This window comes from Sciurus carolinensis, chromosome 4 (assembly GCF_902686445.1).
Source record: "Sciurus carolinensis chromosome 4, mSciCar1.2, whole genome shotgun sequence".
Taxonomy (NCBI): Eukaryota; Metazoa; Chordata; class Mammalia; order Rodentia; family Sciuridae; genus Sciurus; species Sciurus carolinensis.
In genome coordinates this window covers 37446761-37461431 of record NC_062216.1, presented here as the reverse complement: position 1 = coordinate 37461431, position 14671 = coordinate 37446761, and the positions used below count along the sequence as shown (strand labels likewise).

General features: G+C 35.7%; 1 protein-coding gene across 7 annotated transcripts in view; it reads right to left on the bottom strand.

Annotated features, from left to right (window-relative positions):
- The window catches only part of Primpol (primase and DNA directed polymerase), a 34885-nt gene extending 20410 nt beyond the window's left edge, over nucleotides 1-14475 (bottom strand). Inside the window, exons 1-8 of one of the 7 annotated variants that reach the window (XM_047551717.1) lie at nucleotides 14405-14475; nucleotides 13663-13797; nucleotides 13027-13104; nucleotides 9916-10126; nucleotides 9013-9251; nucleotides 7406-7503; nucleotides 5843-5972; nucleotides 547-694 (exon numbers count right to left, since the gene is read on the bottom strand). In XM_047551717.1, coding sequence (XP_047407673.1) covers nucleotides 547-694; nucleotides 5843-5972; nucleotides 7406-7503; nucleotides 9013-9251; nucleotides 9916-9979 — 679 coding nt within the window. In that variant the 5' untranslated portion in view covers nucleotides 9980-10126; nucleotides 13027-13104; nucleotides 13663-13797; nucleotides 14405-14475. Of the gene's footprint in view, nucleotides 1-546; nucleotides 695-5842; nucleotides 5973-7405; nucleotides 7504-9012; nucleotides 9252-9677; nucleotides 9851-9915; nucleotides 10127-13026; nucleotides 13105-13662; nucleotides 13798-14404 lie in introns of those variants that run through there. The other 6 variants (XM_047551716.1, XM_047551719.1, XM_047551721.1 and 3 more) reach the window with 6 other exon arrangements.
- Nucleotides 14476-14671: the final 196 nt, after the last annotated feature.

Below are 14671 nucleotides of genomic sequence, written 5' to 3'. Positions count from 1 at the left end.
GGCCTCTATCTCTTAATGTCCAGTCCTGGAACGAATACTGTGGTTACACTTTCGGTCTTGTACATCTAGATCTCATTCCAACCCCGCAATTACATCTGGAACAATATACGAGTCTTCCTTGATATGGAACCCAAACCTCAAAGTGAAAGTTAACACAAATCTGAAGCAAAGGTCACAAATGCACAGAAATGCAGATATGAGGCATTACAGAAAAGGCTTGAAATGAAAGACCTCTTACAAGTTATCCAGAAAAAAGAAATGAATCCTGTTGAATAGAAACCAGTACCAGGACTCTATGGTGACCCCAACATCTGTGAGGAGAAAAAGGCATTAATGCCCAAGATAACCAGAGTAGGTTAACCTGCCTGGAACAGATAGTTCTAGAGCTCAGAGCAAATTCTGAAAACACAAAAAAGTCATATTTCAATATATTAGGACAAGTTAGCAACCATAAAAACTTGTAAGTACTTATAAAATTTTAAGAAGAATAAGAAAATATGAGTTATTAATACAACTCCACAGTATTTTAAAAGGTAGTGTACTTACCAACGTGAACATTATCTTTAAATGCCACATCACGGAGCTGAAATATTAAATGACGACTAAATTTTTCATCAGTGCTGGAATCCAAGTTGAAAACATCTTCGGTTGAACAATTAACATTGTATAATTCTTGGAGTGCTTTGCAAACATACTAAAAACACAAGTAAATGTAAATGATTTATGTTTATTGTTTAAAATTTTTTCTATGAACAAATGCAAATATCTTGGTACAAATAAATCTAATGTTTAGAAAAGTAAAAATTTTTATTTACTTTTAGAATACTTACAATATAGCAATCTTACCAATTTATAAACTGAAATATATATCATTTTAAAATTATATTTATATTCAAGAATTCACTGACCCTAAGGATTAAAGAGGCCTCTTAGAAGTCAAACAACATATGACATTAGCCCCCTTTAAAATCACAAATTTAAACATCTCTTTAAACATGAGTTAAAAAGTCACTAATATCATTTTTTAAAATTTTAACTATTAAAAAAAATCCTCATTTGTAATGAGCCCCAATGCATCTCCATGGACACAGCCTCTGGGGTTAGATGATACTGGCATTGACAGCAGTCACGTGTTACAGAGGAAGCAACCTGGGTAGGGGCCCAAGATGACATAAGGTAAGTCTGAGTTGTAGCTCTGTCATTCACCAACTCTGAGACTTTGGACAATTCTACACCTTATATTCCTCGACTGCTGAATGGGAATGACAACAGCTCCTAACTTTTAGAGTTGTTAAAAGTAGTGAAACCATGAGATTTAAGGAGTCAGCACAGTGCCTGGCATGTACGTGTAGCTGCTTAAAAGTACTGGCTGTGCCACCTAAAGACAAGTCACTTGCCTGCAGGTGTCCCTTTTCTCCTTTGCAAAATGAAGCTACTAAGAATTACTATGTGAGGTTATCTTAAGAATAGCAAAAAATGCTCTTAAAAGGGTTTGCCAAATACTTAAATACCTGATAGTGATGCAATAAATTGTATTTATTAACATTATTTTGGCATTATTAAAGTACCATATTCTCCTTCATTATCTCAGTTTACTCTTCAGTAAAATTTCCCTTTCTCAGAAAGGTTATATCAATCTCTACATTGACACCAAATTCCCCTTATGTGCTCTTATCTCTTTACAGTACTGACACAACTACAATTTTATGCTAATTTTTTTCTAGGGACAGGATATGGCCCATTTCTATTAGAAACCAGGAAAGAAGTCTGCAGGAATGCTATATGGAGACAGAATGATTTTACTGCTGCCAAAACAAGAGCATACACTTCCCCAACCTTTTTTCCCCACCATTAATCAAAATATTTAATACATCTTATGATTAGTTGAGAGGAATCTGAGGTTTTACTAATGCCTGGGGATGTTTTACAGCCTGCCAAGAAGAGTTTGAGGAGGTTTAAGGTATAGATTTCAATAATGTAGAACAAGCATAGGGAAATAACCATGTTGTATTTAGAGGACACAAGTATTAGAAAGTAATAAAAGGCAAACAAGTTTGGGATGATAAGAAACTCTGATGTACATCCTGGGGAAAGTCAATTTAATTGTAAGTGGGAGAACTTAGGCAAACGTTACTTGAACATTTTAAATTAGTTCAAGAAAAAAGGCATAAGTGTAGTCCGAGATTTTAGAGAAAATTAGCATGATTAGTTTCATCTCAATAAAGATGAAACTCAACTGAAGACCCTCCTTGCCCACCAGAAGGGAAAGGACCCCTTTCAGACCTACATACATTAGTGTTCTGGGCTGTCATAACAAAGTGCCACAAACTGGGTGGCTTAAGATAATAGAATTGATTATCTCTGGATCCTGGAGGCCAGAAGTCCACCCACCTGTGTCAGGAGGGCCAGACTTCTCCAAAGGCTCTAGGGGAGGCTCTTCCTGCCTCTTCTTAGATTCTGGTCAGTCACTGATCACTGTAAAGACTGCCTCTGTCTTTTCATAATACATGATCCAATTTTATGCTAATTTATGTGATTATTTTGACGTTTGTTTCTTCCCTACAACCAAAGGCATCTCCCAATTCTTCTTTTGCAGAAGCAGAATTCCATTTTTAGCTAGGTAAGAGGCCATCGAGAGTAAAGACTATATTTCACAGACTCCTACAGAAAGTATGAACATGTGACTAAGTCTGGCCAGTGGGAAGTGAAAAAAAGGAAAGTATGTCATTTCTAGTTTAAATTCAGAATATAGGCCACGTCTTAAGAACGATAAAGCAACAGCCTGAAACTTGATACGATGGAGCCACATGGGATATTATGAGAGAAATAAATTTCCATCCTGTTTAAGTCACTTCATTATGGATCTTTATTTATGGCAGCTGAATCTATCCTAATTTGTTATTCTCCATTGGACTAAAATTTTGTGAAGTCAGAAACTCTATCTCTTTGGGTGCACCAATGTAATCCTGGAGCCCAGGCACAGTGCTTGACACTTGGTAGAGGCTTAAATTATTTTTAGTAGATGAATGAAGCAGAGTTCTGTACTTTAGAGCTACAGAGAATAAATTTAGTGATTGCAGGTAATATAAGTAACTTAAGTTAAACTTTAAAATTTATAGCTATTTAACTAATTAAGTTGTAAAATCAGAGGTTAAGAATAAATGATTGCTTGAACAACACTACCTGACAAACTGCATTAGCACTAATTGGCAGAAGTGGCTTATCAAATTTGTCAAGTAAGTCATTGAAGCAAAGGGCACTAATATTGTAAATAGTTATTATTAACCAGTTACTTATTTTTTGGTGGGGGGGACAGTACTGTGGATTTGAACTCAGGGGCACGCGATCACTGAACCACATCTGCAGCCCTATTTTGTATTTGATTTAGCGAAAGGGTTTCACTGAGTTGCTTAGTGCTCCGCTTTTGCTGAGGCTGGTTTTGAACTCACAATCCTCCTGCTGCAGCCTCCCAAGTCACTGGGATTACAGGCACGCACCGCCGCACCCTGCAACCAGTTATTTATTAACTATCAGTTAAATTAAAAATTGATAAAATTATGCTATGCGCACATGAATATACCACAGTGAATTTCACCTTTGTATATATCTATAAAGCACTAATATTTAAAAAAAAAAAAAAACTAAATAAATTGAAGGAAGACCAGTAGTGTAGAGGAAGGGGAAGGAAAGGAGAAGGAGAGGGAAAAGAGGTAAGGGAAAGGGAAAGAACTGGGGACTGAAGTGGAACAAATTATATTCCATGCTTATATGATTATGTTAACATGAATCCCAATATTATATATAACTATAACATACTAATAAAACCATAAAAAAAGAAGAGACCTAGTCTAATCTGTGCTTCTTCAAAGACTCAAAATAAAAAATTCATTGGACTATAAACTTATTGCATACAAAGTAACCAATAAATGAAAATAACTTCAATATAGTTATTTATAAAAGCATTTCACGAAATAAAACAGTACTAATATGAACTATTCTATCAACATGATAAACATGTTAAATGAAAATATATAATTTTGAACTTAGATTTCTACAATTTTTTCCAAGTTTTGTTGATGTAGATTAGTTGTTCAAGGCTTATTTGGATAAGATGATGTAATGAATTAGGAGGAAAAGAATTTTAAACATGTAAATGTTCTTTTCCATACATGTTTATTAATCTGTGTTGCAGATTATACTAGTGTTGACTTTATTAGGGATGTTTCTAGTTTCTAATACAAGGTTGTATTTTTTTATTAAGAGAATCACCACATTTAAGAGTCAACGAAAATCTTTGAATCTTAATTCACTGTAAGCCTTAGAGAAGCTACACAGAAAATTCTATAGACTGCAGAAGTGTATCACACATTGGAAAAAATCAAGACTTATGAATTATTAAAACATAAGTTGAAAATTAAGCACAATTTACCAACTGTAATAAAGTAACATTTCTAATAGGTTAATGGCTATTTGAAAGAAAATAAAACTTGCTTTGGTTTTGGGGGGAAAAGTAGTGGGTTTTTTTGTTTTTGTTTTTTTTTTCATCAGTACAAACACAAATGTACTTATGTGTATACATATATATATGTATACACATACAAATATACACTTACACATATATGTTGGGGAGGCAGGGAATGGGATATTAAAGCTTTTTACTCAGGTTGGTTGTCATGTGTGAAGGTCACAAAAATGCATTTGAAGAATATGTTGGGCCACAAATCAAATTATCAATCATTTTGTCTTTTATTTTAACAAATATTTGTTTTGCTTCAAGGCAGGAGAAAGTTAACATTCTCTATATTAAGTACTTAAATATATTTTTCGAATAAATTTAAAGTCAACATGTGAAGATCCAACACAATTAGCAGATATCCTTTCTTAAAACTACTTTAAATTGGATATATTTTAAATGTTATCAAACTATTTTTTATTTGGTTAACATCTAAAAGAAAAAAGTTAATAAATGTCAATACCAATTCTGAGGCTAAATAATAAATACAATTCAATACAATTTCATGCAACCAATCATGAAAATTTTTTGTAAACAATCCTAATACAACTTAGCTGCACAAGTCCATATTATTCCTCTTTTTAAGATACTTCCTGTTTGACACAACTAAATAAAAAATAAATAGTTGAACCATACCTTTCTCTTATATGAAAACCAGGACGACTATATTTTTATTTTTTATTTAATTTAATTAATTAATTTTTTTTTTTTTGCCATGCTGGGGTTGTACCCAGGGCCTTGTACTTGCCTCACAACTACCAACGAGCTATATCCCCAGCCACAACTGTATTTTTAGATTATGTTTTGCCAATAACTAGCTGTAGGGCCTGAGTAGGCCCTGGTCTCTTCTAGGTCTTCATTTTCTCATTCATGAAGGTACAAGATACAATGATTTCCAAAACTCCTGCCAGTTCAAATATTCTGATACTACTTTTCAATTTCCTTGAGAGTCATCTCAGTACTCAATTTTTACAGTAAAAATTATTTTACCTGGCCTTTACCAGAATCAGCTATTTGTTATTGAAGTCAGAGAATTAATGCACACTTTAAAAACAGAAAAATCCCAAACTGCCATGTTTCTCAAAGCCTTCTTTAAAAAAAAAAAAAAAAAAAAAACCAGAGTGATACTATAAAATACATGGACATAAATTGAACTTTGCATTGTTTACTCACAGAAGTGATATTAAAAAATGAGAATCAAAAGAAAGAGTAGCAAGAATAAGGAGAAATAAGAACTTAAAGTGACAGAGACTGGATTTGCTGAATGAAAGAATAAGTGAATGAAGAGATGAACAGAAAGTGGAAGAAAAACTACAGTCTATCATTTACCTCTATGAGTAATGCAACCATCTTTTTCCCATCAGCTTCAGGATTGGCAGGTTTGTTAAATTCCAAATCAAAATAAAGTTTGCACACAGCATTTTCAGGAATAACTTCATAGCAGTGCAAGAGATTTTGTCTAAATTGGACAATTCAAGATCATTAGATTTATATCTTATACCATTTATTTATTTATTTAGGTACTGCGGATTGAACCTGAGGCAATACCACTGAGCTACATCTCCAGTCCTTTGTGTTTTTTATTTTGAGACAGGGTTCCACTAAGGTATTGAGGCTAGCCTCTAATTCACAATACTCCTGCCTCAGCCTCCCAAGTTGCTGGGATACAGGTGTGTGACACTGCACCTGGCTTTTATCTTTTAAATCATGGAAGTTGATCTTATACCTCAAGGACAGTGTAAACGGTGCTTTAACTACATATACCTATGAAACAACATGATAAACTTGCACACAATAGGTTTACTGCTCATAGTATTAAGAGTGTCCATCAAAAAATGTAACAATCATAACATTTAACTGGAAAATAAGGTCAATATTATACTGTTATTTATTCAAAAATTATTTTGATATTATGTAACATCTCTGTATTTGTTTTTGGTGTCCTCATGTAACAAAATTTTTTTTTTTCCTCAAACTGGGATCCCAGGATCACATACTCTTGGGGTTCTATAAATTTTTCATGAGAATTGTTAAATAATGTATTTTCATTAGGAAGATATTTTCAAAACTGGTAAAGAAATAATTCTGAATGACCTGACTTTACTGATGTTTCTAATGGACACATTTATAATTACATTCTTGCTAAAAGGGAGGAAAGACTTTGATACAGGTAATAAGAATGGTTGATGACTTAAAAATGTAAATGATAATTCAGGCTAAGTGAAGTTCAGATGGTATACTATACAAATAAATGGTTTGTAGTAACTTGGAAGAAGGAAAAATGATGGGGTATGCTACTAACATGTGATAGGTAGTACAGGGAACTAAAAACACACATTGGGCACATGCATGCATGTACATGTTTTATAACAATCAGTATCTATTTAAATTGCAAGATTTAGTTTCAGCAAAACATCATCTGTCACATTACCTTAAGAATTTTAATTCACCTCTAACTGGTGTTCCATGTAAATAAATATATGCAAATCTAGTTTTATATTTGAAGCTACTAAGGAACATTATAATGAAAGTATTTTAAATTGAAATAGGCATTCACATTAATTTACTCCCCTTTTCCATATATTATTCGGGTCTGGGAAATCTGTGAATTCATCACTCAAAAAGCAGATATTTCTTTACTAGATAATTAATCAGGTAAATACAATTTGTAATAATAGTACAATACAATATTTGCTTGCAAAAGAGAAACTTCACAAAATTCCCTCTGAGTACACAAACGTGTGTGTGTGTGTGTGAGAGAGAGAGAGAGAGAGAGAGAGATTGATTTTTCTTCCCAACACCTGATGAAATCATTGAGCAATGCTATGAAAAAGGAACTCCAAACACAGTTCTAATAGTGATGGGTTACCTAATCTGTTACAAGCTACTTACCGAGATTTATAGTAAAACCAAAGCTGAGGGTAGGTTGTTACAAGGTAAATACGCTGACCATCTCCCACTTTGCATTCCAAAGCAAATACATGAACATCCTTAGAAAATCAAAAGTAATATTCAACAAAATTCAAAAAACGCAAATTTAAATTCAACTGCAGCTATTAAATATTCTTAAACATTTTTATCCTTCATGTTTTCAAAAACTACAACATGAACAATTATATTTTTAAAAACAAGTCACTACATCCATGTCATTCAAAATCTATTTATTTTTAATCATTCACATCATGTACAAAATGGAAACAAACAGAATATCCAGATTAAAAGAAATTCTTGATTCCATTACCCTGTTAACCTCCCATGATAGTTTTATTTTTTAGTGTATGAAATTAAAGCTACATTTAAAACTACCTAAATATCACTACAAACTATTTGAGCTAAAAATCAATTTAGAGAATTATTAATTGATTTTAAAATCAATTAATTATTAAATAATCGATTAATTATTAATTATTTAATTATTAATTGATATAAAATGTATGTGGCAATGAATTTTTTATAGGTTGCTAGAATATTGAATTAAATAGAACTTCATGGCTGGTACCATGAAGAGCTGCCTCTAATAAAGGCATACATACACATGTTCTTTTGTTTCCATTTAGCTAAGGCAGCTGTGAAGCCTATTTTCATTTTCATGAATGAAAAATCACAGGACTCAACTACTTGATCTTATTAAAAATCTTTTTGAAATAAATTTTATAGACCGATGATTGACAAATCTGGCAGGCATACACCTATATCTTTTTTGAAAATCCAAGTTCAAATGAATCCATATTTTTTTTTTCTTTTTTGGTTGTAGGTAGACAAAATACCTTCATATTTATGTGATGCTGAGGATCGAACCCAGGGCCTTATGCATGCTAGGCGAGCCTCTACCACTGAGCCACAACCCCAACCCTGTGATTCCAAATTTTAATTTCTGATACCTGAGTTAGGTTTGTACAAAATGATTAAGAAAGGTTTTTCTTATATTTCCTAAACTATTTTGATGAGACATAAGTGAGCCTCTTTTTGCCAGGAAAAGGTCTCACTCCCAAAACTTAAGCGCATTGAGCTTCTACACAGCATCAACCACCAAGAGTCACAGTACATTTAATTTGAATTAAAATATGCACCTTATTTTTTCATTTATATTTCTTTATTTCTGATGATGCCCAACAAAGAATGTGCAATGTACATCTATTGCTGGATGTATTAATTTTTTTGAGCACCATGCTCTTTACCAGGCCTGAATGCTTTAAGCACTTCTCTCTTGCTTAATGTGTTGGCAGTTATGTATAGCTGCCCTTTCTCCAAGCACAGCTTCAGTTAAATGTCATTACACATTTTTTTTTAAACTTATTAGAACTATATGTGTGTCACTTTTTATTAGTAATACGAATTAAATGGTTAATAATTTGAAGGGATAATATCCTATAACGTGTGATATTAAGATTACTATTAAATTCTTTTGATAGAGAACATAGTCTGAAATGCAGACAAATGGATATCCAAGTCATAGTTGTTCTAAAAAAACAAAACAAAAAAAAGGATGAAGCAATTACCTCTTTACAGCTTTTAACAAAATTAAAAGCTTGATTTTGTCGATGAAATAGCTTCCAAATGGAAGGTGGTTCTTCTGACTTGGACAATCTTGGTCTATACACAGAGGATAATGGTTTCCTCTCATAGTGAGATGCTCGTTCTTCAATTCGCTTCAGTTTTGCTTCCCATTTTCCCATCATTGGTTTATAAGTGTGGGGAGAATAAATCCTGTCCCACTTAAGTTTTCTATCAATTACTACTAAAACAAACAAACAAAAGACCATTAATTTCTTTGTTCAGAACATGTTTTGGTGGATAAAATTTCAAAACTCATTATCTAACATTTATGTCTTTGTTTGCTTTATATTTTATTCTTTGCATGAAGTTTTAGCATTGAACAAGAACAAGACTAGTTATCAGAAATCTTAGATCCTCTTCCATCTAATGGCTCTTTTACCTACTCATGTTATGACTTCAGAAAGGTTAATGAAGCTCCCAGAATCTTGGTTTGATCGACTGCAAAATGGAAGTTAATAACCTCTTCACTACTTTATGTAGTACCCTGAGTATAAATATGAGAATATGAAAACAATTTTGTACTTTACAAAGTCTCACATAAATGGAAGTGATTTTTGTATCACTGTAGCTTTTCTTATAGCCATTTTACTGTTCACCTGCTACCCACCTGCCCAGTTAGTGTTACAACCTTGGTCACCACTCTTCTGCTACCATTTCTTAGTAGTGTAGAGTTCACTTCTAGGCACCAGTGTGTACCTCTTAGTTCTCTTTTATTCTGTTGCTGGTGTCTGTTTCTTGTCTCCCAACACAAGTTTTAGTATCCAAGCATAACCTCACTTAAATGTCATTACAATTTTCTTTCCATTTTTTCCAGCAAAAGATGGCATCTAAGTTCATTCCCATACCCTGTGATTTGCTGGGGTCGATGTCACACTGACAAATGTGAAATAAACAGAGGTGATTTTGCATTGGATTTGGCTATCCTGGAGTTCTCTCCCGAGACTGGCACGTTATATGTATGGTCTCATAAAGGATGAAAGGCCATATGGAGAAGAAACAAGACATCTCAGTCAACAGTCAGCACCAGCTGTCAGATATGTGAATCCAGAGTAACACCTAATTCACAAGAAAATTATAAACCAAGAAACAAACATAATTCTAGAGATATCAATAACAGATACTCCTCATAAAGAAATATCAATTCACTGGATTGAGAAAATGGGGCAATTTTTTTAAAGCTACTTTAACTTGTCAATACAAAGTGCTATGGATGTGGTGATGCCTGTAATCCCAGCTACCCAGGTATTTGGGAAGCTGAGGTAGGAGGATTGCAAGTTGAAGACAGCCTGGGGAACTTGGGAGACAATACCTCAAAAAAATCTTTAAAGGGTTAGGGGAATGGGACTGAAGGTGTAGCTCAGTGGTGAGTCTGCCTAGATGTGCAAGGCCCTGGGTTTAATCCCCAGGATGTGTGTGTGTATATATAGTGCTATCATTCTTTATGGCTAGATAGATTCCAAATATTCAGTTTACTTTAATCTGCTTCATAACTACATGAAAATCCACAATATTTAGATAAACCTAATTGCGAAACTATTATATGAAATGTATTAACTTTCAATGAAGTCCACTAATTGCTTAATGAAAAAAATAAACACAATACAATCATATCTGAATCATAGTACCTAACCAACAACTGACTAAGAATGACCATATAGACATCAACACTTAGTAACACTGAAATCTTTTTTATTTTTTATTTTTTTGCAGTACTGAGGATTGATCCCAGGGCCTCATGCATGCTAGGCAAGTACTTTATCCCTAAGCTACATTCTGAGCCCTTTCTAGTTTTTATTTTGAGATAGGGTCTCACTAAATTGGCAGTCAGGTCTGAAATTTATGCTTCTCCTGCCTCAGCTTCCAGAATAGCTGGGATTACAGGTATGCACCACAACACCTAGTCTGAAATCTTATCAGAAAAAGTTTTCTGGAATTTGTAAAAATCCTGGTATGAACATGGGAGTATGTCAAACATTAAAGTCACAGTCTTCAGGGGAAAACCAGTTGAAGACTTCCTGGCTTTGGGAAACCAGAAGCATCATCAGTCAGAAGGAAAAAAAAAAAAAAAAAAAAAAAAAGATCAGCATATATCATGTCCCAAATTCTTTGCACAGCTTGAAAATTTTAACAGCTGGCATGAGATCAGAAGACAACTGGCGGGTTGAATGACAAAAGCAAAGGAAATGGAGAATAGGAAAGCATCTGGCATTCTGATTTGAGACTATCATATTTCTCATCCCTACCCTCTGGGAGAATATGTCACCATATTAGAAATGCTTTTAATTCCTGGTGGAGAAAAAGTATGGTACTCTTTTATATAATTATATATCAAAGATTCTTTTTACCCAGAGTTCAAAACTATTTTTGGCAATAGTTTCCAAGTTCCAAAGGAAAATATTTACTATGTTTTAAGAGAGTAGGTTTAAAGAGCTTTATAATTTACTTCTTAACACTGCAACAGAATGTGTTTGATACCCATTTGACAACAAAAGGTGGGTGAACTAGAAAAAAGTTTGGGTTAGTTCTTTCAGGATAACTATGGGAAAAGGGGCAATGGGGATATAAATGGAGTCAGTCAAATCTTAGTAGCCCTGCTTCCCAGGTTTCTGCTCAGACTTGCTCAGCTATGACTCCTTGTGGCCTCCCCTGACCTCCTCAGCAGCTGGACTAGGGGAATACATGATTCATATTTCCTGGCTTCTAGGGAGACCTGAAACCGTCCTTGCTATGCTTCTTCCTAGCTCATTCCTCCCAAGTCCTTCTTTTGTGTAATCACACATCAGCCTCCATCCCCTAACTCCAGTTTCTCCCTCTACACTGGGATTAGATTCATCAGGATTTTGTATTTTCTAGTAATATTCTTGTTTTATTATTTAGTAATATTCTGGTATCTGACAAGGTTTTCTTAATAGCATCCTTTTCTGGCCTCTTATAATGCACTTAAACTATTTCTCTCACTACTTAAATACTCATCCTAAAGTATGTGGTCAAAATTCACTTATGGAAGTATTATTATATGTTTACTTCCTGGATGAACAATACCTTAAGAAATTAAACATAATCGACTGAATTTCCTCCTTTTCCTCCAGTTCAGTCACTTTGTCTGTGTATGCTTGAACAAAAGTAACTCATATTTAAATTCCCAAAAACATATCATATAAGCTAAGAAAGTTTATAGCAGCTGGGTGCATTGGTGCACGCCTGTAATCCTTATGACTTGGAGGCTGAGGCAGGAGGATCACAAGTTCAAGGCCAGCCTCAGTAACTTAGCAAGGCCCTAACCAACCTAGCCAGACCCTGTCTCAAAAAAAGCAAAAACAAAAACCAAAAAAAAACACATAAAAAGAGCTGGAGATGTAGCTTAGTGGTACAGCGCACCCCTGGGTTCAAACCCTAGTACTTAAATAAAAAAAAAAAAAAAAAAAAACTTATAATGATACATGTTCTTTTCTAGTTCCTCCTTTCTTTTTTTTCCTTTTTTTTTTTTTGGGGGGGGAGGGTAGGAATGGGTACCAGGGATTGAATTCTGGGTCACTCGACCACTGAGCCACATCCCCCCAACCCTATTTTGTATTTTATTTAAAGACAGGGTCTCACTGAGATGCTTAGTGCCTCATCTTTGCTGAGGCTGACTTAGAATTCAGGATCCTCCTGCCTCAGCCTCCAGAGCTATTGGGATTACAGGCATGCACTAACTCCCATTCAAATAGCATAACTCTGTCAGATTCATCCTTAAACTATGTTCAAAACTTTCCATAAAATACTATTTAACAATCCACAGCATCACTTAATTCACATTATAGTTTACCTTCATGAAATCTAAACTCGCCTCCAGAATCTGGCCTTTTACTATTTACTATTATCATTCTCATTCAGCTTTCTCACCAAATAAATGATAATGAACACTTTCTGCTCCTTGACCACTCCAGAAATTCTCTTGCTCTAGTTTCTCTCACCTGGAAGACCTCAGAGTTGCTTTTCTGGAATTCCTCTCCTTCACTGCCAACAGCAAATTCTGCTACCTCTGAACACCTCTGTAAAGAGAAATGGTAGGGTTAAATCTGCCTCCAGCTGTTTGCTATAATTAACACTTCTCTAGATTAAGTAAATTTGTATAACTTAGGGAAAAACAGAAAACTGCTGCTAATGGTTTATCTGAAGCATTATTTTTGTAAGAAAATTTAGCACAATGGGGAGTGACATTGGCCAAATTAATTATATTATGTGCATGTATGAATATTTAACAACTAATTCCATCAATATGTACCACTATAATGCACCAAGAAAAGAAAGCGGGCCGAGAGTTTGGCACAGGAAGGGCATAGGTATCACAAATGGGGTAAGGAGGACTTGTTCAATCCTAATAGTCCCCTCTTTGCTAATTACTGCTCTATTGAACCACTATTAGGGTTGGGTGGGTCCTAGTCCCCATCTTATTACAGCAGAAAAAGGACTGCCACTCCATTTGGAAGGGATTAAATTTTAAAAAGGTCTAAGTTTTATTTCTGAGATCTGAATTTAACAACCGTGACTTTTTGGCAAGAGCAAAACACTTAACTTCTTCAAGCCCTGATGGAGACTGGAATTCCTACCTCAAGTGGTTGTCCAAAGGGTAAAGGAAATTTTTGTGCTGGACGCCACGGTATACACCTGTAAACCCAGCGACTGTTGAGGCTGAAGCAGGAGGATTCCAAGTTCAAAGCCAGGCTCAGCAACTTAACGAGACCCTGTCTCAAAATAAAAAAGGCTGGGGATGTGGCTAGGTAGTTAAGTAACCCTGGATTCAATGCCTGGTATACAAAAAGAAAGAAAAGAAAATGTATTATGAAAATGTAAGCGCCCAAAGTAAGCACTCAACGAATGGGAGCCACGTGTTTAACGGTGTACATTTAGACCAGAATGTAGCAATATAGCCCGACTTACATCCGACTGGGCAAAATTTTTCGTTCGGGGCAAGTAGATTATATCATGGGATCCCTGATCTCTTGTCAGAATTTCAAATTTTGATAAGTAAACTCAAATTTTGATGCAGAAGTTTGTGCTCACGTGTGTTGGTATATACTTCTATGAAAACACTTGACAGTGTGCATGAGGGTCAGGAACGAGTGCATAACCCAACACAGGCCAGAAACCAGGAGGGCAGTTAAGAATTTTGATTTAGGGGCAGGGAACTGGCGGAAACTAAGGAAAGGCCTAAGGTCTTTGGAGGGGAAGAAGAGTTGACCAGGGCGAGTCTGGCCTTGCTCCCTCCCTCCCGGAGCTCAAACTGGGCAGCAGGCCAGACATTGCCTCCCTTCTCAGTGCCCTTGGACCAGGCGGTCTACCTCAATTTACCTCCGGGAATCAGAGACCAGGGCGGAAGCCTGCGGGTCCTCAGCGGAGGGCGAGATGCCTACTTGGATGTCGGCGCGGGGGCGGGGCCCGCGCGCGGGGCCGGGCTGCGGCGGCAGGAAGGCGGGCTCCGCTCGGGGCCCAGCTGGGAGCGCCGTTCTGCGGCGGGGCTGGCGGGCGCGGGCAGGTGGGGGCGGGCCGGGGCCGAACGGAGCACAGGATAGGCTTTCGGGGCGGGGCGGGGCGGGGCGAGGGCGGGGCCTTCGGGGG